Below are 27044 nucleotides of genomic sequence, written 5' to 3' on the forward strand. Positions count from 1 at the left end.
CTGCTCGGGAAGGAAAGAAACAGGGTTACTTTAAAACAGCGTTTTTAACAACTTTAAATATTTTATTCCAAGAGCTAGAAGGAAGTTGCCCATAAGGCTGTAGAATCCCCAAATACAGACAAACTGTGACTAGTAATAACAAAGGAAAGGAAATCATCTGGTAGTTAAGATCTTTCAGATAAATGTCACTGCTGAAGCCTGTTGATGCATAACAGTATGAATAAATGAAAACACAAACCATCTTTGTGGTTAGCAGCCTCAGGAACAGGACATGAAAAAGGTTTTAGAAGTTCTTATCCTGAAAATTGAAGGACCGATTCCAAAATAATGGGTTTTGGTCTCTTGTCATCCAAGTGCAATTAACATAGATGGAAGTATGCCCACTGACACTGGGGCATACTTCCACACAATCACCGGCACTGATGGGCTGGAATTCAGCCTCCATGCTCTTTCAAAAATATGTCAAAATGTATATATAAAAAAAAAGTCTGTCCAGTCAAACATGGGTAGGAAACGTGAGACAAAAGAGCATTGACAGAGCAACTGTCAGATTGCAGGAATTGGGGAAATAATCCAAGCAATCATGAATGAAGATTATTTCGTGTAATTGTATCCAAGTAATAAATTCATACAAGTACAGCTTACTTCAAATTCTTCCATGCTTGTCTTGAACTTAAAAGAACTTATGAGAGGTGATCATTGGGTGAGAAAGAATTTAAGAAAGCCTGGCCCCCAGACAAACAGCTTGTGTGGTTTCCAATCTCCAAGCTGAGAAATATTTTTTCTACATATCTCAATTCTAGCCCACTATTGTATAAAGGAAGAAGTATTGTGCATTTGAAATCTTTGTCATTATTATGTCCACTGTAAACAGCCATTTAGACAGAACTAAAACTACTGAAAGTGGTTTCCCAAAACTCATAGAGGATACTGACATGCTCTTTTTTGAAGGAGAATTGATGTGAGTCCTTTTATACAGGAGATCTGTGCTCTGAGCACTCAAAATACATCATAGAATCTAATCGTACTACTTCCCAAAGCAAAAGAAAAATACGAAAGGGTAGAGTGCACCACTGAACTGAGAGTGGTACATCTCTTTGGAGACATTTCGGGGGGGGATGCCTGTCTGCATCCTTATTTATATAAGGAACCCTGAAACAGTATAGCATGAATCCTGCATTTGTATTTTATGTTCCCCCATATGAGAGAGAGAAGAGAGATCTCAGCCTGCGTAAATGAGGCAGACATGGTAATGATATCATCTTCTTACCCTGATGTGCTCGTGGAACTTGGAGCAGCGCAGGATGAACAGATGAAAGATTACCGAAAAGGAAGGTGAAACTGCTTTGTTCTGCCTTTTATTCCTGGAATCTGAGTTTCTCCCCTGAAGATAAAATAATGGGGATGCCTATCTCAGACAATGGATCATACAGAAAGCATGCATCTATTCAGTGGTATGATGCAGAACTTGTGCTGCATGAGGTGCAAAGAGTCACAAATGGGTCCAAAATGGGCTGTTTGGTACATCTCATTGCAATGTTTCACCTTCATCTTATGGAAGGGTAGTAAACTTCAGTATTGGGAATATTGAAACATTTTTTTCCTCCCTAAAAAAAGAGAGGTTGGCTAGTAGTCCCACTGCTTTGAATTAAAATACTTGCTATACTTGTCTGTATTAAAGTGCTGTAGTAGTAAAAATTGACTCTTCCATGCTGTCATTCTTTCACTATAAAATGAGCAGCTCATAGGAGGAAATATATTGGCTCTGAATGTGGCCAGAAAAAAGAGTTTTCTTCCAATAGTTTTTTTCTTGGGTAAGACTTTTCATACTGTGTTTGACATTCTGAATTACATGATTATGTAGTGTAAGACTCCAGCAACATTTTGTATTGTAGAGATGGAGATGCTCAGCATTTTGCCAGATGCCAAGTGATATTCTGATATTTATCTTTTCACTTTAAACTGAGTGACAGCATATTCACAATGAAGCCAAGACAATCTGCTATCAAGTTACAGTAATGATATTTTCCCTGATGAAGATCCCAGAGCTTGTTGGAATAACGCTCCTTAAAACTCAGAGCCTGGAATAGCTCCAGCTTGAATTGCTCTCTGTGTAATATCATTTTATATTTGTGCCAGTCTAATAAGTAGATCACTGGGTAGAGGCTTTGGTAAGTAAGTCTATACGTACTGCACCATTTCCTGGCTCTGTGCTCCAGTGTGTTGCAGGCTGTGTGCAGTGGGGGAGGTGCCAGCGCTGATCAAGCAGTGTAATTTTATACATTACTGAATCAGTGCAGGAGAAACCTGGAGGGACAAAGCATCATCTTCTCTTTGAACTGCACCGTAAAATCCGACAGCTCTCTTAGCCTAGCCATGCTTTGATACATTTTTTCTCTTCTTTTTCTGATTTTGGTGTGAATGATAAAGTGATCTGATGATGGCTCTCGTTATGGAACCTATTAGCAAGTGGACGCCCAAGCAAGTAGTGGATTGGATGAAAGGTATGATCATTTATTACCATGTATTGTCTGTACTTTGGATCCTTGCAATTTACATATTTGCTTTTGTATTCTTTGTTTTGGGAAGAGTTTATTCAGTTTAAATCATCTGTATGCTGCTTTGCACAGTAGTTTTAAAGACACAACTGAGCAGAGAGGCTGTTTCAGCTGTGCAGAATGTTGTTGGAATTTCTGCCGAGAACTGAGTAGGGATCAAATGCATTTGTTGCTAAATGCAGGCATAAAGTGTTTGTGTCTCATGGCTCCATTATTCATTGCACAGTGTAACATTAGTATGTTTGGTTGCTTTAAATTTGCCCTGATTAGGTCTGTTTTGCTCATATCAGGTGATCTGATGCAGTGCCTGTGCAGCACTTGTGTGTAGTTTTAGGGTACCACAAGGAGCATAAGGTGCCGGTGGCTGGATGAGGAATTCTGCTTCTTTACTGACATGATGTCACATTAGTCCTGATGTGTTCACGCTTCCCAGCTGCTCCTGCTCGTGCTGCTGCCATGTCCAGCACACCCGGTCCCTGTCCGCCACTGGTACCGTGGACAGTGCAGCCCCTGCCGTGCGTGGGGTGCGCGAGGGGGAGCACGCAGGGCTGAGCCTGGCTTCGCTGGGAAAACTCTTCCCGGTAACTTGACAGGAATGATGATTTCCCTGCACATTTGCAGTTTCACAACACAGCCATAAGCTGTGACATGTTTTGCCTCTCAATGCTCGACTGTGCTGCAAACAGATTGGATTGGATGGGAGGGTGAAGAATTGTTTGTGATGATGAGTGGTTTAAATTTCTCCAGTGTGGGGAAAAATGTATTTCCATGGTAGGGTGCATTAGTGTTGTTATTCATGACTTCTGATGAGCTGTCTGTCTTAGAGGCAAATAATTTCTGCTCCCTTATATAAGGAGAAGAGGTGCAAATTTTGGGTTTATGTTACACATTTCTGTAATCTGATTACTGAGCTTATTAGAGGGTTGAGTCAGATGCCCACTGTAATATCCTTAAAGCTTTCAAAGTATTATCATTAATAAGAGAACGGTTCTAATTTCATTTTGCTGAGATGCATCTCTGTACTTAACTGAAATTGGGCTCTTTAGGTGCTTATCAGACACATTACAATTATAAGCAAAGCATTCTTTTACAAGTATATAGTATTATGAAACAAATGGTATCTTGGAGAATGTATGGAGTTTTTCTCAGGTGTTTGTGAGCTCAGGTTATTTGGGAGGTCTTAAGCAGGTCATCAGGAAGGATCCTGAGACCGTTAGATACAAGACCGATTTCCATTCCCCAATGTCATTACTTGAAATCAAATCCTAATGTATGTGCAGAGGAGAGTTTCCAGTACATACAAGATTTAAAAAGTGGGCAGGTAATTATGCTATTTTAACTCATGACTTCAATTATAGCATAAATTAAATGTCAAAGTGTGTGTAAGACTTGTTGCTAATTTAAAAATACTTCCTGCTGCTTTTTTACCCTTTACTAATTTACCCTAACTAATTACATCTCGGTTAACATGAACCCATAACATCTGTAGTGCATACCATGGGAAGAAAGAAGATCACACAGACAAAAGGTTTTAAAATGTATGGAGTTGCCTGACAGTAAAATTTGTATACAAGACTGCATCCTGCATCCATAGGGATGTGTGGAGTAGGCAGTGATGTCTGTGTGCCTCTGGGCTTCAGCATAAATGAGGATAATGCAATGAACATTGAAGTATTTACAAGAGATGTGTGTTCCTTGGTAACATGAGTGCTACACATCCACAAACATAAAAGTTGCCCATTTGTCCATTTTTCCCATGCTAATATTGCAAGCCCTTCTTTTATCCTGGTGTTTACCTTTATAAATGCATTCTCCAGCTGTAGCCAAAGAAAAGCCCTAACACACATAAATGGAAGTGTACCAGAGTTAGTTTCAAACTACTTGTGAATACCTCACTTTACAAAGAATGCCCAGTTGTGGCCACTGTTTGCCTGTAATTTACATATATTCTGTATGTCAGCTCTATTAGCTGTAGTCATTCTGCTAAACAGCTATTAGTGCATTGGAGAGGTCGAAGGTCTGCATAGGCAGTAATTTTCAAGTGATAAGATAGCATATATACTGAAAGGTACATTTCTTTGACAGTGTTAAAAAGATAAAGACATTCTAGGAAAATTATCACGCCATGAATGTGGAGTGTTATCTCTACTACAGATAGCAACATGTTAATAAACAATGTGACAAATATGGCTAGTGTAATGTGCCTTTTTTTGGCTGAAAAATATGTAGTCAATCATCTTTGTTTGTAAAGCGAAAATTTCATAGGGAAATTATAGTAATATGCCTTTTAAACTTGAATGTATTAGATTATTTAAGCTATCATAGCTTATTTATAAAAGCTGCTAGCAAAGTACATGTTTTAAACTCAGATAGCAGTGAGTACCAGCAACATCAAATAATTGAAGAGAAGATGAAAAAAGTCACAAAAATAATGCTCATATTTTGAGACCTGGCTGCCCAGAATGTGTCCTTGTTCCAGTGTTCTGTTACCAGAAGTAGCTGCAGCCTAAGCCCCGACCAGGAGGGGACACCCTTCTCGTCACTTCTTCCTTAAGGAAACATTACCTGCCAAAAAAGTAAAAACTGGTAGGGTTAAAGGAACATTCTTATGACAAGCTGGCATCTTGTATTTACCCACAGTTCCTTTCTCAGGAATGCATTCAACTGGAATTCAGTTTGGGAACTGTGGACAACCTGAAAAGGCCATGGAAGTCTTTCAAAATGGGTTCTTGAGGTTTACAGAGGCTCTAGAAGTTACAGCTCCAGATAACTTTGTGCTAAAAAGTTATCTTCCTACTAACATATTCGGTAAAGTTTAGCAAATACACAGCAGAAGTCACTGTGGTTTAAAAGAAAGTTTTCAAAGGAGTGGAAAATGTTAATTGTGAAGATATTTTTAACAACAGTTTTCAGGCACTATTCTATTTTTTTCCCAGATTTCCTAAAATTTTAAATTTCTCTAAATGCTTTTTGCTTCAGAAATGAAGAAGTTTTTCTTCTGGTATATAGCCATTTCTGACACAACTCAATTTTTTTCCTGGGGGTATCTACTATGGGCCCAAAAGGCATTTTAAGAGAAAGAACTTTGCCTTGCTCAAATTCCATTGTGGCACTGTTGGAAAATAAATACAGCCATAAAGCTTTCAAGTACATGAAGAATCAGAGCAGTTTTCTAACTTGGTCAGTTTTTCCTGTGATTTAGTTTAATATATTAATGTGACACTTTAATATTTACATCTGTAATGCTCCTACCTGCAGACTTTGATTGCTTTTTGGCCTATGAACTTTCTGTGAAACTGGGTGACACTTTGGCGTTGCCAAGAGGTTATCGGAGTGAGCGCTCCTAAACCAAAGGCCGTCTGTTTCTATATGCACGTACTCTGGAAGGTGATCCTCTACAGAATTTCGGGGGCTTGGGGCACAGAGGGGAGCTATGATGCCTTGCTGCTGCCTCTGATTTGCACTTAGAATTAGTAAAAGCATGATAGTTTGTGTTTTCATTTCAGGCTGTAGACGGTGTTCTCTGTACTTATAACAGAATTTATGAGTTTGTACTTCCTAAGTGAAGCAGTTTACAAGTAGGTCATTTAAAATGTGAACTCATTTACAGTGAAGTGATGCCTCTTTCCAACTAAATAATAACTTTCCCAAACAATGCAATGCAATGCAATGAAATACAATGGAATAAAGCTGTGACTCCGGGGGAATGGAATGTTATTAAACAGCTGAAAAAAAAAAATAAGAAACCAGTTGTTTCTTAAGTACCTGCAAGTAATAACTCCACATGGAGTCAGTTATTCAAAGTCTTGGACAGCCTGCAGTGGTGGTTTCTCTCACAATGTATGCTCAGCTTTGGATACTCACTTCATAACTGCAAGGCGGTTTTTTTCCCCTTTAAATCCAGAATTTCTCCACTCTCAACAGGAGATGCAGAAATGGAAAAATAAAAATTAATTCAGTTGGTAAACTGACTAAATGTGCTGCACTGATCCTGTGCAGAATAATTATATGTTTAGCTGAAGGGTTTTCCTTAGCATGTAATTCCCTGATTTCAAGCTGGCTCATAAAAGAGAAAGGAAGGGAGGGAGGGGGGAGCTGAGAGCAAGGAAGCTGATGACGTGAGTGGACTTGTTAGCATTCATGTCACGCAGGGCTCCGGCAAACCCCTTCTCAGTCTTCCTTTGCTTTTCATTCGATCGCTACCTGTTCTGTAGCAATGTCGTAACCAGGGAGTCTCCCTCTATTTACAGCAAGTAATACATAAAATCTTACAGCATGCTGGAAACACAGCTAAATATGATGATCTACTGCAAAAGCAGCCTTATAGGTACTGAGCTGGATGATACTTGGCTTCCTAGGTCCCCCTTCATGACCTTAGAATCCCATAATACAAGAACTCGACTTCACAAGATACAATTTGAAACTTGAGTGGTTAACCCAGGTCATATCTTATTTAGAAAAATGTAGGGTTTATAACATCGTTTCAGTTCTTTCTGAAGACAAATAGGTTTGGAAGAGAACTGAGAGCCACAAATAGAGACGCCCTCAGAATTAGCTTTGAATTTTCAAGCAATTCCAATGTAAAGGTTTCACCAGTTTCTTTCTACTCTCACCAATTTCAAAACTGAAGCAAATAATTTACTGTTGTGTCTCCCTCTTGGAGAACTATGTTCCTCTTGTACTACATTTCCAGTTGTCATTAGAAAGTCACTGAACCGGAATTGCCTGCAGTTCCTCTCCAATTCCTCTTACAAGTTTCAGACTGCAGTACTTTTTAGATATAAATTTTGGCAACAATTACTCTGTTGAATGTTGTAAATTGTTTGCGTTTAAAAGGTCAGCAGAGCACACCTCAGAGTTGAATGCTTTGCAATGTAGGTGGTTAAGATCAGATTTAAATAAACAGACATAGGTACAGCTAAGTGTTGGAATAAGCTGTCTGGGCAGGTTTGGCTGTTTCCTTTGTAGGAGATGTTGAACATAACTAAGAAGAGCTCAGACCAGCATCCCTCTGGAATGGTTTATTTGCCCAGTCTGTCCACAGCAGAATGGCCTAATGTCTTCTCAAAGCTTCTGCAACTCAGGCTAGATCTTGGGATGGTTTCTTGCATATGTATGACCCTCTTCTTTGAAATATGTGACAGAGTTCTGAGAGATTGCAGCTCTAACTTCCTTCTGGATATTTCATGGTTCGTATTTTCCAGAATACCTTTCTGAGAAACTTATCCTAGCTGCAGACATAGGTAGACAGCTGGGATGAATCTGCATTTCAGATATTCTGAGAACTCGTCTCAATGGGAAAATTGCATTGGGGGAAAACTACAACTTATTTAGGAGAGTATATGAAAAAAGTCATACACAAACTGTAATCTGAAAGCTCAAGATTACAGCTCACTTTTTCTTGCAAAGGGAGCCTAGTGCAGGTGAGTTGTTCTTTCATGATGAGTAAATACGACATAAGGATACATTGCATTTTGCTTTATTCTGTTTCATTAGATTTTTTATTTTCTTTATTTTTAATTCTCATTTCTTTTAAAATACCTGCATTAATACTAAGAATTAGTATTTATAAAAGTTACTGGCAAACCATGTTTCTATTACCACCTACTGTACACATGGAAAATGGAAGCAGATGTAGTCAATATTGTCTATAAATTGTAAGCAATATAGGTGTATGCGTAATATTTAGACATAGCAGGAAAAATATTAAATTCTAGTGGAAGTGTAACAAAATCAAGTCAGACACAAAGTATTCAAGATCAAGTCAATACTCTGTTCCAAATGTCTAAAGTTCAAAAATCTTAATGTTGTGTTTTATAAGAACCTGGTGGCATAGCCTCCTGAGAACAGAAGACATGATATTCATCAGTTTCAGCGCCAGAAGCAGATATATACCCATTCCACTTTTACTAGCATTTTACAAAAGCCCTATTCCTTTCAACCTAAGAGATCAAGATATCATACAGAGTCTAGAAGACCCAGAACCTTCAAGGCTTTAACTATCTTTACTTTGAATTCAACCTCTGTTCTACTCGCAGCCTGGATGGACAGCCTAACACTTTGCTGAGTCCACTACTCCATTTTCTGCCTTCCCAGTAACCCTGCAGCCGTATTTAGAGTCACGGTAAGCTGACCTACAAGCTGGGTAGAGTATTGTACAAAGACCTCTGTATACCAGGTCTAACTGTAATATTCTATGGAAATTATTCAGCTGAGGTATTTCCGCATCCCTATCACTATTACCTCATTTTTACTAGCACCTTTTTGAGGACCAATTAGAAACTGGTCTATATATCTTTATCTTCCAAGAACCAAGTGAATTAACACTATCTCCGTAAAATGTTTCAGCAACATTTAGCAATTTAAAGGTCTAGATCTGTTATCTGGAGATTTAGGAATATGTCCTAAAATTTCCCTAACTATAAAGCAGATACATTCAGACCTTTTAAAGAAATGTAATTCTGCAGTTCTGCTTGCAGAGAGAAGTCTGAGCTGAATGAATGTCTCTCAAGTCATATCTGTCAAACCTAACTAATCTTCCCAGTCATTATATATATAAGTTTACTTTATTGTCTTGAACCTTAATATAGGCAGACACAAATGTCATGCATTGCTGTGTCTTGTAACCTTACTGTATGTTCTTAAAACACATTATGCAAATCCTCAGCTTTCTTCAGATTCTGAGCATTATAGGGAGAACAGAGCGGCAATGAGATCAGATCTGCCTTCTCCAGATCGTCATTATTTTGCAATCTATCATATTAGGAAGCAAAATTCAGAATAAATTGGATCCTGTGAATGACACATTCACACTAAATGTCAAGAAACTGCAAAGATCCTGGATCCTGCTGACCAATAATATACTTCCATGATTTCTTCCCAGATGTAATGCTGATAACATGTTCTTGCCCTAATAATTCTGGATTCTAAATTTTTGCTTGCTTTGACAGCACACACACACATTGAGAATTCTGTGTGTAACGCGCCAGAGTCACTTTTACAAGTTTATAAAATGTATATTTCTTAGAAAAATAGTAGAAAATCTCAGTATTGCGGTATCCCTGGCTACCCAAGTTGGAAAGCAGTTTTAGAAACATTACGCTTTGCAGAAAAATACGTTATGAATAGCATTTTAGTGCATGCTAGCGAAATGCTGTCTAGACAGCAGAGAGTCAGGCAAAATTCTGTTCCCGTTCTCATGTCTCAAAACCAATGGGAAGGCAGCTGCATGCTTTCTGCATCTTCCCTAAGGTACGAGGTCAGATGAATGCTTCATGTGCTTGAGTAAAGAAGTATTCCTACCTAATGAAATTTCCATACATGTCCTTCTGATAGGTTTAATGTCTTGCATTTCTATTTGTAATGAAAGAAAAAAGGCATGAGGCACAATAAATATTACAACGCTTGCATATGCCAGGAAACTAAAAAGTATGTTACCATTTGTCCTGAGGTGCTTTATGCACCTACAAAGCTTTAAAAGCTAAAAAGGAAAGAACTTATCCTTTTAATGCCATTTTGTCTGAGAACAGATGTCCTGCCATGCTGACAGAAATGGAAGTTGTAGTTCTGCTGGTGAAATTAGTGGCACCATTATATTATATTATATTAAATGAAGTATTGCACTTGATAAATGACAACAGTATAGAATATTGCTGAGCAATGATATACATTCATCCTTTCCCCCCGAATAATTTTGTAGATATCTTCTAAATGCTATTTTTGTAGTTAAGGTTCTTTCACTCAACATGAAACTTTCCCCTGTCCCCTGATGTCATTGTAGTGATGACAGGAGTTGGAAAGATGGATCCTCAGGAGTTATTGTTATAGGATTCAGAGAGATATAAAAATTACAAGGTTGTATTTGTGAAGAGCTCTACGGATGGATCAAAATGAAGTTATTTCTGATTAACTAATAGTCAAACAGCTCTCAATAAGTATCGTTGTTGACCTTCTACTCAGAAGAATTCAGTGCAATGTTCAGTTTTCCTACCCAAATTCTCCTCCGACTGTTTTCCAGTAAAATGAGTTATAAAAAGACTGTGGTACATTTCAGTTGTAATGTAGATGTACATTTAAAATAAAAAATATCAGACAGTAATGTTCAAAATACATTCAGCTTTATTCCCTACAGCCGTGACCACCTTTCTCATTCTAAACAGCGTACAAAGCCTAGAAAAATTCTGCAGATTTCAGGAGTTCTGAAGACAGAAATTGTGTCTTCTATAACCACACTGAAACTACTACAACTATAGAGAGGATTAATTTGACAATCTGCTTTTTAGCTTACATAGAAAACTGCCTCTGTTTGAGTTAAAGCAGACAGTAGTGTCATCAGCCTGACAAGTCAGACATAGCAATTATCACTTGAATGAAGAGCATGTTATAGCTCTCTCTCCCCACCAGCCTGTCCTGTTTTCTCTTTGTCTCTCTCCTGTTTATTCATATTACTCATTAGCAGTATATTTCTTGTCTTTTTCATAACCAAATAGAGAGTAAGCATCAGATTGTGAAGAAATTCATTCATTAAAAAAGTCTAGGTCTGGATTTATATATCTCAGAGAGGTTTGCAGTGATTTGGAAATGAACAGTGTTCAAAACCCAGGAGAGGTAACAAAGGGCTAGCAGTGGGTGAAAAGAGTGGAAGAAACAATGTGGGAGTGATATCTTTTCCTCCTCTGTCCCTGTTATTCTCAGATGGGTGCCTGATCCTGCACAGGAGTTTTTACTGTCCTATCATACAGAGTTCAGGTACTATCTAAACTGTCTAAAGAGCAGACACCTCTGTGCTGTACCATGTTATCTGTCCTGACATGCAAATATTTCTTCTTTCTCAAAATAACAAAGACATGTCCACATTAACCATTACAGGTAACATAAAGTGACATGTATCAGCAAATTTAGATCTTGAGCTTGGCAAACCAGGAGTGCTTCTGTATGTTGCAAATGTGAAAAATTCCACCAGAATACTCTTTTATAAATAAAGGGTTACCATTTCAACATCCTTGGATTAAGTTGAGCAGGATGAAAACCACCTGCCTAGAGAACTCTATGACATCTTCTGGTAGCTTTGAAGTGCAGTTGCAAGAGGACATATGTTGATGTTTCATTGATTCTATATTAAAAGCAAGAATGCGTCTAAGTTCTCTTTCAGACTATGAAATGTTGCTTCCCTGGAAGACATGGGGGAGGTAGTTCAACAATGGCATCTATTTACAAAATTCTTTGCAATGACTAAGAACGTATCTTATACTAGATAGGAATGTGCTGCAGTGGGCACATTCCTAAACCCAGGAAAGACATATGTAGGCATCTGTTATTGATCACTCAGCATGAACAATGAGCTCATAATGAAAATGTCCTAAATTACAGAACACTAAGGAGATATTTTAATGGGCCATTGTCAAGAGATTTGGGGTTATTATTGCCAAGCCACACTAAGAATTTTCCTTAGTTATGCAGGAAACAACTTTATGGTTTACAGAGGCAAGAAACATCCAAAGCAGAGAAAAAAACCACTTTGAAAATTACATTTGAATGTAGTTGGAGGGAACGGGTAGAGTAATGTAGGAGAAGTCCAGAACTAATAGAGAAGTTTAGATTATTCACTACTTGAATGTCATATAAAAAGAAATGGATCCACTTAGTGCAGTAGCTCAGAGATGTTGTTTATCCAGAAATAAACCTTGAAGAATGAAGAGAGCTTGTGAATAATCCACCATGGTATTTATCATTCAGAAAATGATAATTTTTCTAAATCCGTATTAAACCGAGTCATCATGGTGGCACTTCCCTCTTTGTCTCAATGAAAGTACAGGCTAATGTGATCTAAACAGATTCCAACAGACAGAGACGATAGAAAGCAGTTCATATTGCATGGTTCACTTCTGTTTTAAGCAAGAATCACATTTCATCCCACAGCTTGTATTTCAGTTAAGGATAACATTGTCCTTGTACAGTTTTTACACCAGAATGTAAAGCTTCTGAGGTGAGAAGCGCTATGTAAATGTAGGATCATTATCAGCATCCTGCTGCTTGTTAGGTTCTTTTCTTTTTCAGATCAGGTAACTGGGGACAAAGCAATACTTATGACCACAGACTAATGGAAATCTTATATACATTGTAGACTATTAACTTTTATTTAGGCTCTGGTGTCTCCCATGTAGCAGTATTTCAACATAAAACTCTGTTGTTGCATGGTTCAGAGCATTTTTTGATTGCTAGAGAGAATGTCCACAGGGACAGACAGAGTTGGTAGGGACTGGAAGAGATATGAGAGGTTCAAACCAGAGGTTCTGAACTTTAAAGATAAGTATTTCAAAAGCAACAACTCTTAATAGTGACAGGGAGACATGGTGAAATGCAGAGAACTGGCAGTTATTACCATTAGCATCTGTAGCACATGAAACTTTCATTTTGGGTGCTTTCACTTTAGAATCACAATCATTGTTCCATAGTGCAGGGAAACTGCTCCAGGAAAGGTCTGGCAAGAAATGGCTTCATTCGGGAAATAGCATCTTCGAGACTGAAGCAGTTTTCTGCACACATATAGGTTATTAATCAAGAGGAAAAACTGAAGTGTATTATTCATCATGTTTGCTGTGTTTGGATTTGAAGTGATGAAAATTAAAATAATGATCTTGACTATTATTATTAAGTAATATGAAATGGTTCGTCTGAAGGAATAAATATGATTTGGCCTGTGAAGGTTCAGACATCTGGTACAAGCATATGGGTTGGGAATCATTAGCTAATTGTTACAAAAATACAACAAAAATGTCTTTTTAATGACAGAATCAAGTCCTTCAGGAGGACTGCTCCATGTGCTTTCCTCTTGAATTAAAGCTCCTTACTGTCCTGTCATGCCTCACAGCTCTCCAAAAGCATATGCAGTGCTTGACAAGTTATTGAGTTTACTTATTTGGAAACATGTTCAAAGTAGAACATAATTCACATATCTATTGTCAAACCTAATTTTCAGAAAATGGTTTATATTGCACTGTTTTTTGTGGGTTTTTTTGGTTTTTTTTTTTTTTGGTGGTGAGTTGTCTTCTTTTCTAAATGCATCTATGTTGTGGATTCCTATTGCACTGCAATGTCAGGTCTTAGTATGGATTTAGTTAGTACGGATGTCCTGATGTAAGATTTGGTGCAAATGCTCAGGTGTTCACTTCTTTGAAGATGGAAGCAGGTATGTGACATAACATGAGCTAGTGAAAGAACTGCAGCTGTATTTTGTGTGGTCTGGCAAGATGTATAGTGGACAGGAGGAAAGACAAACAAGATGTTAATTCTTCATGATCGTTGATCTTCCCTGCTAACTTGAAAGAGTCACTCTGTGGCTGTCTTTTGCATCCATGGGCACTTAGAAAGGAACGTGTTTTGCTGAAGGGACTACTTTTTATAACAAGTACGTGCAGCATGAACATAATAAACCTTGTTTCAGAAAAATCTGATGATTTTTTCACCTAATGATACAGTGCTGTCCCCAAGCCATGATGGAGAACAGTTTCCTTGTCTAAGGCCAAACAACCTTTACAGATTTCTTTGATAGGTCACTATGATACTAATTCATGTCTAAGTATTAACCAGGAATCACTTACGGAAACAAAATTAAGTCATCTCATCATCGTAAGCCTGGTACTTTGTGAACCAGAGCCTATGGAAAAATACAATATTAATTCTCTGCTCCTTTTTTTGGGTGTATTTTGATTTCATCTTTGAATTTGTTAAGTTAAAACATCTTCACAATTTATTCAACAACTATGACTTGCTGCAATCCTCTTTATGGTAGCAATTTAAGAAAAAAAGCCTTGGGCTGCATAGCATTATTAACATTGAGAATTCCTGCTGTTTCTCAGGTAGCTGTCAGTTCAGCATAAGGAAGAAGCTAATTACTGTAAGCAGGTCAGTCAGAAAGAAAACTGATGTTTTACATAGCATTTAGAAATCAGTGTCCATTGACTTCAGCTGGAATTTGCCACTGCAGAAATATGTGGCTGAAAAAAGAATCCCCTGGTAAAAATAGATACTGCCAATATTTAACGATGTAATCTTACTAGGCTTGAAATTGGTGTTTTTCATGCCACTCAGCTCACTGGTTTGTGCTAGAATGAGGCCAGGAAGGATGATGAGGAAAACAAGAAGATGTGAATAAGAGAAAATAAATAAAAGTATGTGGGTACATATCTTCTTTCTTGATGTAACAATTTTTTTCTACAAGAAAAGTGGGTAAGAATTATAGAAAACTTCTCAGAGACTGGGCAAGATCCTAAGGAATTGTACTATAATATATTCTGTATTTTTATAAAATACTTATTAATTTTAAAAGGCTTAAATTACACTTGGGAGTGTCACATCCCTTGGAATTCAAAGGCATTTAAATACTACAGTCTATTTACTTATGTTAAAGAACCACTGCTAGACAAAAAACTTAAAAAAACTCTATAAAAATACTTCTTGTATTATATATAAATATAAAATTTCCTGTATCATGTGGTGTCCAAAAAATAATAAAGTGAAGTATTTTACTATCCAGCCTATTTCTTCCAGTGTTAAATGCTTTGATATTTCATTTTGAAGGATGCAACAGGTTAGACAATTTTACTTTGCAGCAGTTACACTGGCCTTTTAATTAATGACAGTATATATATAGGAAAAAACCACTTACGGGGATATGATGCCTCTTTCTCCTGTCACTCCTGCCAGTGTAAATCACTGGTACATTTTCACTATGAAACACTGCATCCAGCTGTTAACAGATTTATGCTTCATTGCTTACAAAACCAATCTTGTTTAGAAATAAAAGGAATTCTCTCTAATAAAATATAAAGGAAGTCCACTTTAATTCTTCATGTCAGATAATGAAAACTACTTTATTCACCCCCAGGTGACATCAACAGCATGTGCACTGAATGGTCCACTTAAATCAATGTTACTACTTCTAGAATACGCTACTATTTAGCATATTGTTTTGTCTGTGAAGCAACAAACATAAATAGTATCTGGTGGAACTGAAGTACCTCAATGGAAAAGGCACTTTTCTATTTTATTTTTTTTTTTTTTTAAAGAGAATTAAGGTAGAATTTGTAGGCTTGCTGGGCCAAAAACCGTGTTGGCTCTGTTAACCTAAAAAGCTCTTGTGGTGATCATTTGTCTGTTCATGTGTACCTCCAGACACCTATAGGCTAAGCTTGGCTGTAATCCTGTAACTGATTCGAGCAGAAATTCCTTGACTCCATCAAGCTCTCTTTTAACAGGGGTTTACAGTCTTAGTAATTATTTCTTTTTCAGATGCATTAGTTCACATTTTTACTGCTTCAAGGGAAGAGTCAGATCCTCAGAGCTAAACTTGCCTGCTAAACTATGCATTAGAAATATGGTTTTGTTATTTAAATATGTACTACCTGAATATCCCTCTTAGAAAGAGTAACCTTGTTTTTTCTTTTGAGTGTATAAATAGTGTTTTCTGAAACAACAATCTAAACATGTCTTTCAGGGTCCTGTTTCAAAAGAGAAGCAGATACAGCAAAAAAAGGAAAGCTAATCTGGTTAATAAAAATTATGAACTGTTCTGCATAGACTGTGGCTATTCTGATTACACATTTAGTTCAAGGTTTTCCTTAGCAGGCAGTTCCCTGTATTCAAGTTGGCTTGAAAAAAGAGGGAGAATAGAGAGTACAGCAGGGAAGCTGATGACGTGAATAGGCTTCTTAACATTCACATCACACAGTGCTCCGGCAAACCCCTTTCAATCTTTGCGCTTTTCATTAAATCACTACCTGCTTTGTAGCAGCTTTTCTCAAGCAGCGATTCTCTTACATTTACATAACATAAACGCTAGCAATGTGCTAAGTATCACTGTGGGATTGACATGCATCCAGGCTTCTTTGATGTTATCCTAAAAAAAAATGTTTTACATCAGCATGCAATTCAGAAAGGAGGAGGACCAGGCTGAGGAAGACATCAAATAAGACAGACAGACAATTCTGGGACGTTGTGTCTGAAGAACAAACTCTTGGAAAGAGATAGCTGGATCTTTGCAATATACTTTGTTACGTTGTAGAAAGCATTGACCTAGAATGTTCATCATTTTCAAAACCAGATCAAGCGAACATCAGAAAAAAGCCAAAAAATCTTCCTGCAACCAGCATGTACACTAAGCCAATAAATGTGGGTGCCACAAAGGAGAATCACAGCAAAAGGAAGGATCTTCTGCCATAGAAATCCCTGGACTATACAAGAGCTCTAACTGTCATCATCTTTGCCAAAACTCCTCAGTCTTCCTTTTTATTATTCCTTTTTTGCAAGGAAATACTGAATACTGAATTTTTAGGCAGACGATTATCCCAATAGGACAATGCATCTCCTCAACCAACCTTCCAGTGTATCCCTTTCTACACTGAGAATCTAACACTTTGTCACAAATTCCAACCGTGAATTCTGAAACCTAATCAGGTATTTAATTGCAGAGTTCCATCTGTTTTGCCTGGGGTACCAGCCTTCAGGTCACAGAAGTAGCTGAATCCCCTAGGCCACATGGATGTGGAAGAAGAGACACAGGCAAGGTCTGCATGTGTTTTGTGAAGTGACACAGTTACACTGCTGTTAAAACAGAACCAGGAAACTTCATTCCTAGGGCAAGGATATCATGTTAGCTTCACATTTCCATTTGTGGTATCTTTTATCACCATCAAGAAGGTGAAAATAATGATTTCTTTGTGCAATAAGTGTAGGTGTGGAGAACTAAAGCTATGGGTAATGTCCAAAACCACAATGATTTCAAGGGTGTGTTGCTTAATGTTGCTAAAAAACTTGCCACTTTTGTCATTCTCTTATTTCCCATTTTAAAACATGGAGAACTGCCTCTTCAGAACCAGCCCCATACTCAAAAAATTGTTTTAGCAATTTAATAGGGTGAACTCAGTTCTGCACTGCACAGACCTTTAAGACCAAAAAAATACACTCACTGTTAAGCATTAACTGAATGTGTAAAGTTTGCTTATTTCTCTCTTGGCACTCTGTGCATTATAGATTTTAATTAGTTCATGAATCTAGAGAAGGCTGTTTTCTGTGTTTCAGTTCCAAACGGGCTACCCAGCCTCTCTCTTTTTTAATTGAAGAAGTGCCTATAATGTTTTTTATCTTCTGCTGTAATAAATATATTGGAAAATATTGCCATTTCACGAAGAATACAGCTGTCTGCTCTACCATGTGGGGATGCCTCTGAGTCATAAGAAAACTCCAGGCAATCCCCTGTGTTTCTTCATTCACTTTACAGTACCTCTAATCACAGAATAGATTTTATGGGAATTTCCATGACATCTCTCCCTCTTCATTCTACTTTTTCCTGGTTGTTGTAATCTCACATAGTTCCTTTGCTCTTTGTAGGCAGCGGGGCAAAAGACAAGAGAAAGAAATTATTCTGTCACTTTTTCCAGGTTTCTACCTTTTGTCAGCCCTTCCACTAATGGTTATTACAAGATTAAAAAGGCATGGTTGGTTAGAATGTGGAGCACTAACACGTTACATCTGAGTTACACGATTTTCACTTCAGTTTTGAATTTCTAACCAACTGCTCCATTTTACGTGTTCCATCAGGAGAAAATGAAAGTAAGCAATTAAGTGTGTGTGTGTGTGGGGGGGGTGGTGGTGGTGGTGGTCTATAAAATTATAACAAACTAGATTCCATAAGACATTCTTTTTGTTTAGCAAGGGCTCGTTGTGCAGTACATTTTGTCTCAGAAGACTGAGAGCTTGAAACACAGGAAATAGCGTCCCAGAATACTGCCTAAATGCGGACTGATGTTTGTGTTCTCTTCCTAAAATGTCTGATCTTGCTCATCTTAAATTCAGGAGCTGAATTCAGTCTTCTTTGGAATTCAGCTGAAGCTGACACAACTCTTGTAATCACCAGTTCATAGAGGTCTTTAGAAATTCAGGAAAGTCCAGTCAGTGTCGTGCAGTTTTTCTGTTTTCTTGAACCAAGTCAGGAATGCCATCAAGGGCAAAGTCTGAATGAGAACACAACCTAATAAAAACATGTACTTGCTCTCACAGGTAAATGCTTTCATTATAAATGGGATCTTCACTTTGCAAAAGACAATTGCTATTATAAGCATCATAAAAGTGATAACACAAAGCTCTAGGGAGCAAGCTACAGAAGAAATCAATACATGCATCAACTGAGCATTTATGAGCAAAGGTGTTAAAAGAAATGACAGAAGGATCATGAGAGAAGGCACAGATAAACTACTGCTGTAAAGAAATAATAAGATCAGCATGACCAACAATATGTACTTGCAGCCCAGGAAGCCAGTTGTGTGCTGGGCTGCATCACCAGCAGCATGACCTGAAGGTCAAGGGACGCAATTCTCCCCATCTACTCTGCTCTTGTGAGACCCCACCTGGATACCACATTCAGCTGTCTGGTCCCCAACATAAGAAGGATGTGAACATGTTGGAGCGAGTCCAGAGGAGGCCACAAAGATGCTCCAAGGGCTGAAGCCCTAGACATATATATATATAGACTTGTTATCTGTGCTCTAGAGACAGGCCGAGAGAGCTGGGCTTGCTCTGCATGGAGAAGAGAAGGCTCTGGGGAGACCTTAGAGCAACCTCCCAGTATCTATGTCGTGGTTTAAACAAAAGTCATCCATAAATCACACAGTCGCTCTCTCACTCCCCCCCTTCTTGCCCTCCCCCTACACCTGGAGGGACAGAGAGGAGAATCGAAAAGAATGCAACTCCCACAGGTTGAGAAAAGAACAGCCCAGTAACTAAGGTGTAACACAAATCACTGCTGCTACCACCAATAATAACAATGATAAAGGAAATAGCAAGAGGAAAGAATACAACACCTCAACACCAGCCAACCAATAACACGCCCCACTCCCCCCAGCCTAACACTGACCAATACCTCGTCCAACCCTGCAGCCGCTGCCCTTCCGGGTAACTCTCCGTTACATCCTGGGTATGACGTGCTGTGGTATGGAATACCTCTTTGGCCAGTTTGGGTCAGGTGTCCTGTCTCTGCTTCCTCCCGGCTTCCTAAAACTCCCAGCTACTAAAAACAACAGCTTTATCAATACTGTTTCCAGGCCAAAAAATGAAAACATAGCACTGCACTAGCTACTGAGAAGGAGAAAAATGGCTGCTACTGCTGAACCCAGGACAATCTAAAAAGGCTACAAGAAACCTGGAGAAGGACTTTTGACAAGGGCGTGTATGAACAGGACAAGGGGGAATGGCTTTAACCTGCCAGAGGGGAGATTTAGATTAGAAGAAGCTCTTCCCTGTGAGGGTGCTGAGGCGCTGGCACAGGGTGCCCAGAGAGGCTGTGGCTGCCCCATCCCTGGCAGTGCTCAAGGCCAGGTTGGACACAGGGGCTTGGAGCAATCTGCTCCAGTGGAGGGTGTCCCTGCTCATGGCAGGGAGGTTGTAACAGGATGAGCTTTATGGTCCCTTGCAACCTAAAGCATTCTATGGTTCTGTGGTTCTTTGACTGCAGTCTTAATGTAAACTGCGTTTTTAATCACACTTTTTGATACAGTCAATGTTATGCAATCTACGTGGTCAAGAGTGTTATCAGAATTTGTGTAAGTATCTTTATCAGATAGTCCCATAAATAATAATAATCATCAAAACTTTCTTCCTCACAGCTAACTTTAGTATTTTCCAGCCTCCCAATAATTCTTGTCCATATTTAATTTTACAAGTATGATTTAGCTAATTTTCAGAATACAGACTATATCTTTTTGCATGAGAAATTACCTTTCTTACCAAAAGGCTTTCACTCCAAAGAAATACCTGTGGTTTAATTCTCTCTAGTGGCATTTGGCTCATCTGCCTGGAAAATTAAGATTGGTTTTGCTTACAACTTAAATTCCCAGTCACCACATTACCAGTTTGGCAGTTATGATAACTTTTACTGAATTAATTTTCATCACAAAAAAAAAAAAAAAGCCTTTTCCCCCTGGCTTTTGAAGCTCATTCTGGCTGCTGGTGAGAATTCATTAATGCTTCAGACGTTACTGGTTCCTTTTTAAATATGTTTGTCCTTTAGGGAAAAAAAAAAGAAGGTCCATCTCACTGCTTAAACACTGCAGGCCTAAGTGCAAGGTATGACAGCTGAGATACCCCTCTTTTCAGTTTTACACAGTTTAAATTTGTATTTGTTTAGATGGTTCTTGACCAGTTAATTTGTTTTGACAGCTCTGAGGGTCACATTTAGTTTATCCCCATAGGTGCCTTGTTCTGGAGGAAAATAAACTGCATTTGTCTCATCCGCTTGCCTTTGATTTCCATATTTATGTGAATAACCTCAAAATCATAAGAAACATAAGTAATAGATTAAATAAAATGTCTGTATTTCCCTAAAGCATTGCCTGAAAGATCCACTGATGGACAAAATGACCACTGTCTACACCAAATGCTGAAAAATTCTGATGTTATTGTACCCTTAAAAAAGCAGCACATCTTCCTTTACTTTATAAGCAGTCTCAAATATTTTCATAGAAATATTTACATTATGGTTATTGGAATATCTATATGTGGGAGTGAGGGGACTCAATTTGTCTAAAATGATGATACACCAGTGTTGGAGGACATTGAGTTATTGTAAAGGAAAAAAATGAGAAATGTCCTAATAGCAATTCTATTCAAACATGTTTAAGCAGAAAGTGCTATGCTTACTCTAAAAAAAATACTGAAACCTAAAATAAGCTTCGAGGCCATAGAAGATCTTTGAAAAAGAACTGCATGAAGACAGCATCTTCTAATAGCACAGCTGTTTGTAAAATAGAAGGAAATAATAAGTAGTTACTTGAGCCCAAACATCTCATGGCACTTGTGACAACAAAAAAAGAGGGTGGCTAGGATGTAATGGGTCCACACAGTTATTTGATAAAAATATATTCATATACTGATTAAAACCAAAACAAACTGAAGTTGATCTACCTTCAAAATGGCAGAGGATTTTTCATACTGCATATATGGAAGTCATTCAGCTCCTGCATGCTGCAGCCTTTCCTGTTACTTTCAGCTGTGTTCTTCCGTATACAAAGAAATATCATTCCCTATTACAGCAAACTGCATATCAGCACATGATATGTAAATCACATCCACTTGAAAACCTCTCTCTATGCGTAGGAATATTCATTCCTTTTAATAACAGGCATCTACAGCTGCCAAATATGTCTATTATTTTACAAAACTTAAAAGACTTCATAGTGTCTGCAAAGAAGGACCCCATGGGTTTGCTCATGAGTGTCAGTGACATTGGGAAATACAGTCAGGATAGAACATAAATTTGAATTACATGCCAAAAAAGGCTTTAGTTCATAGCCCTTCAACAGTTTTCTTTAAAACATTTCTATTCCAAGAACCCAGACAGCAAGACAGTGTTCCCATCTGTAGATAAGAAAAGCTGTAAATAGGTTTAAGATGTATGAGTCCCCTGAACCTTACTGGAGTTAAGGATCTTGCTTACACAGAAAACATGAACTTCAACTCAGGTTCCCACCAGACTGAATTACACATGAAGTGAACACTTTTGAGCTGGCAGCAGAAGTGAACGCTTTTGAGCTGGCAGCAAAAGTGAGTGTACTTAATGAAGGACAATCAGTTCATATCAAGATCACCGCAGCAAGCGAACTGTCCAGACTGCGTGCCTGCATGTTTAAAGGGGAAAAAAGAAAGGCACCACAAAGGGTAGATGTATCTGGCAGTTTTTCCAGAATAAAGAAGTTAGTAAAACCAGTAGCATTTGCCAAAAAATAAAAGAGAGAACATTAGATAAGAATATTAGAAGTCAGAGAAGCAGATGCATAATGCATGACTGCGAAAGGTGGTAGGCTTAAACAGTGGAACAGTAATCAATAAGATCCTGAAAGGGTTGGCTCCAAAAAAAGGAAGATTAATTCATGAGGGCAATATCTTGGCAGTGCACCGAGGGGATTCTCACAGGATCATATTTGCAACTGGAAAAGAACACACATAAGGTTATGCAGTTAATGCCTAACATTATACTGGTGCAGCCTCTGAATTGAAGAAAGAATTATATGTGTAATACCAAAGGCAAAGAGAGAACTGTATTTAATAAAGCAATAACTACAGCTGACACTACCTGCCTGCATAGGTTGGTGACTTCTATCAAGGCAGAATTCACAGAAATGTCTTTTCAGCATTTCAGTCCACTGTTTCTTAGAATTAATACAGAACCATCAGGAGAAGCTACCCTAACTCAGAAACTCAGGAATAAGCTGAAGAACTAAAGTTAACTCACTGAGGAAAAGTGATCTTGACATATATTGTTACAAATGCTGGTTTTCATCAGCTAAAGAAGACTGCAGTTTTCACAAGCAGCTACAGATCTTCAGGATCAGTTCCTGTGGAAAGTCAATTCTGAAAATTATCTGGATTAATTTAAGCCCTCTTAAACTAGTGGTGGGGTTTTTCATCTGGAGCATTTAGACAATCTAACTGAGAAAAACCACACATACGCTTCTACATAGAGATCTCTTAGGGGAAGGATGAATTACCTCTGAAAGAGGGTGAAGGAACATAGTGAAAACAGGATGACGACCTGGGTGGAGTGGGTGCCTCTTAAATACAGCACTGAAACACCTGCACTGCACATCTGGATTCAGATCCCAACTATTTTAGAGGGGTTTTGCATTTTATTTTTTTCCTCTAATGAATCTTAGGCTTGAATGGCATTTAGAAGCTTTCTGATATTCATACTAACACTTAGGGTACCAGATCTTGGTGGTGGAAGCTTGTGATGGACAAGGATAGTCCCTTGGAAAAAATACAGTCTTTTGATTCTTTTCAGTAAACTACTGGAGGTTGGGAATTATTGCAACTCTGACACAAAAGTGAGAGCTATTACATGCTACTAATATTTTCATGAAATATCAAATGGAGGAGTGGAAACCCACAAAAGGAGGAAGAGAGGAGGTAGAGCTGATTTTTCTGTCAGCTTTCCAGGTAGAGTCAATGAATGAATTCTGAGCAGTCTGAAGCTCAGCAGAGAAATGACTCATTGTGCTGTCTTCTCTGAAGATTACAGAAAGAAAGGCATGCAGGCTGGCTTTTCAAACATATTTCCATGAGACATTCTATGCATGAATTATATGAAGACATACCTACTAAACTTAATTTGGATCCTTCAGTCTGACTTGATAAAGCGTGTCTATTTAGATAGCTTTCATGGGTTGTTTAAATTCAGTTCAATGGGTTACACAGGAAAATTGCTTGCAACAGCCCTGTCACATCATAGTGGCTCAGCAGCCAGTCACAAAATGAGGTAGTGGCTAGCAATCAGTAGCTTGATGAGGGCTAGATGCCTGAAATGTGTTTCACAGATTATACCACCATTATTATACATTTATACCAACAGATCTTTATAATTTGTCTAAATATCAGGTTATTCCAACTTACTTTTAAAAATTAATCTACTGGAAATAAATGGGTCAATTATGTTCTTTCATACTCTTCTGTATTCAGCGATGGTTCGCCTGGCTTTTAAGGCAATGAATGAAGAGAGCAGTGCAGGTGCTGTGAAGTGCAAATACACATGTGCATGTGAATAATTTTATGCAGACTATTTTGGCAACGCTGAGGCAAAAACTAACAAAAGAACTTTTTGGTTTCAGAAAGATGTCACGAAAGTAGGGGACAGCTAGTTAATGGTTTAATAATGTTAACAGCCATTATCTTCTATATCTAGAAATATTCTACAATATAGCCAAGTATCTTGTGAAAAAAATTTAACTCGTTAAAGTATAGTTTTCAAAAGAAACATTTTTTTCTTTCCTTCTCTAGCACTAAAATGACCCACATGCTCCAACTGTAATTGTTTACATGTTTACTTTAGGTTTGGGCCTAAATCCCCTGTACTGCCTTTGAATAGATATTTTTAGTTGACAGAACTTAAGGTGACGTAACTTGCAGGATCTGAGTTATTGCAGGTAATAAGGACAGTATTATTTGCCATATCCTAATGAGCAGCAATAAAAGAAGTAGGAATAAATGATGATCAGCATGTGCAACAAAGACAGAGGGTATGATGAAAAAAGAGCTAGAAGAGTAAAGCAAAATAAAATACCAAATTAATGGCAATTTTTTTATAACTGCATTGTAAACAACTCGATACTCAATCTCGTAACACATACACCCCCCCCCCCCAGCTGATGCAACACGGTAATAAGGCCCATTAGTAAGTAATTGCTTAAATTTACAGCTATGTATCAGCAACTCCCTTGAATAATGCTGAAGTTGGAAAGACCTTCTCTGGGTTAAATAAACTTGATGCAATAGGTTAGAGAAAACAATAAAATTATGACTACAACTCATTATTCTGTGTAAATTAATGTTTGCTTCTGGGAACTGCAGAGAAAGAGTTTGGTGAAAAAGAGTACTTTTGCACTGATATGCGTGCAAATACTTAACTAAATCACGTTGGTGAAACAAAGCACGCTGTGTTCAACCAACACAAGCATAGTACTGATACTGCAGTTTAAAATAGGACATGCTTTTCAAAATAAAATTTTCTTCTTCAAACTTGCATTTTATTTTATATAATAATGTAGTTTAGAAGAACACATTTTGGTAAACAGGTGGTACGTTTTCAGTGCCAAATCAGCACGAAATGGCTTCTAAGAAAAATGATATTACTGTTCAGTAAATACATGTTTCTTTTTTACAAGGCTTCAAAAATGTGAGCTTCAAATTTCAGTGACCTCAGGAGTGTGTCAGTAAGAACATATATGGATGATACGGCAGTGGCCATATGAAGTGCTCCACAGAAAAATTAATCAATAAATGTGAAATTGTCTCACTCGTAGGAAGATACTATTATCTTCACTTTCTGCAAAGTCCTTGGCCGTGAAAAAATTATCCAAATTATTTAGCAGATGATGTCTTCTGTTTTTTCATTAAACTAGTGGAGAAGATTAAAAATGGCTTTACAATTTTTGATAATGTCAGTTACTGTTCTATCTTTTTACTGCTCCTGACAGCATGTAAATATTTAATGGCACTCAAAAGGTAAACTGTCTGGGGAGGAGGACCAACATAAATAAATAAGCAAGAGTTGAGTACTAAGCTGTTCAGTCTTTGGAAAAAATTTACAGTAAACTTCATTCAGTCTAATAAACTTAATTCAGTCTAATAATACAGTCATGCCTTATTGATAACTTATGTAGTCATATCCATATCAGAAACTGAATTAATATTCTCAGAGTTGCACAACCAAAGGATGTATTTCTTGGATTCCTGCAAAGATACATATATATGTGTGTGTGCATTGTGGTATCTCAATGACACCATACATATTTCTGTTGACAGAGATTAATACACATATTCCTATGATTTGATAATGTCAAATGTTTTATCTTCTTGCTTTTAAATTAGGCAGATTCAATTATAGACATGCTATCACAGTATGAACTGATCCTAGGGCAAATATTGTATTTGTCTAAGTTTCCTACCATCATCTTTATCGTGCAGGAGCAATGACGATTTGCAGTTTTTACCTCTTTCTAGTATAGTTTTTCCACATAAGAGAGATGGGATGCTTCTGTCTTTTCTACTTGATAAATGCCTTCCTCCTGATCTGATCTTCCTCCTCCCAAAATAATCTGAAAGTAAATGAAACCAAAGTTAAGTGAAACATGAAAACAGTGTGTAGGTCTCTATCTTATTTGCCTAGCACTATTTTCTATCTACCTTGGAAATTTTTAAGTTTTTTAAGCACTATTAAAAAAATCCAAGGAAAAGGAAGTCCATGTCGAGAGTCTCACAGTGTTTCTACTCCAGGCTGAAGTACGTTGCTGAATGGTACTCACCTATCAGACATTTGAATTTCCATAAATCTGTCCATAAATCTACCTAGCATGTTGTAAATGCCAATGTTGAACAAATTCTAATATAAAAGATTTGATTATTTATGCAGGTTTTATTTTCTTCTCAAAAATAGATTTTCTTTTGATTCAGGCTTTTGAAGAGGATATGTCTATCTGCAAATAAGACTATTTTTAATATACAACAAAAATTGCTTGGCTCCAAGAAACAATATTTTAATGATTATATTGCACAATAAGTCCCAGACTAACACTGAGCTGCACTCAGGAAACATGAACAATCTGCTGTTGAGGTATACATGCCTGAAAGATCCAATATCCTGAGCATATAGAAACATTTGAGAGCAGAAAAGGGCCTGGAGATCATGAACCAGTTCTTCCTGCAGCTTCCAGAAAGCTGGTCTGAAAAAGACCCCAAAGTCTTTTTGATCTCCAGTATACAGAGCAACAACCTGTGAGGGGACAGCTCTGTAACGCTGGTTTTTCACTACCACCTCCAGCTGTTTTTGCCAAACCAGCCGCACTCATCACTGATTTAATAACACAGTTGGACATTCAGTTAATTGTCTGGGTCTCCAAGATAAGCAAAATCTCCTGAGTGAAACCTGTTTCTGATTTTTATATG

The 27044-nt window shown here is 37.8% G+C and overlaps 1 protein-coding gene across 1 annotated transcript in view; it reads left to right on the plus strand.

Annotated features, from left to right (window-relative positions):
• Positions 1-1401: 1401 nt before the first annotated feature.
• Positions 1402-27044, plus strand: part of LOC136019277 (connector enhancer of kinase suppressor of ras 2-like) — a 190609-nt gene continuing 164966 nt past the window's right edge. The window contains exons 1-2 of the mRNA XM_065689303.1: positions 1402-1562; positions 2431-2504. Coding sequence (XP_065545375.1) covers positions 1405-1562; positions 2431-2504 — 232 coding nt within the window. The 5' untranslated portion in view covers positions 1402-1404. The remainder of the gene's footprint in view (positions 1563-2430; positions 2505-27044) is intronic.

The sequence above is a fragment of the Lathamus discolor genome, chromosome 9, assembly GCF_037157495.1.
Source record: "Lathamus discolor isolate bLatDis1 chromosome 9, bLatDis1.hap1, whole genome shotgun sequence".
NCBI lineage: Eukaryota > Metazoa > Chordata > Aves > Psittaciformes > Psittacidae > Lathamus > Lathamus discolor.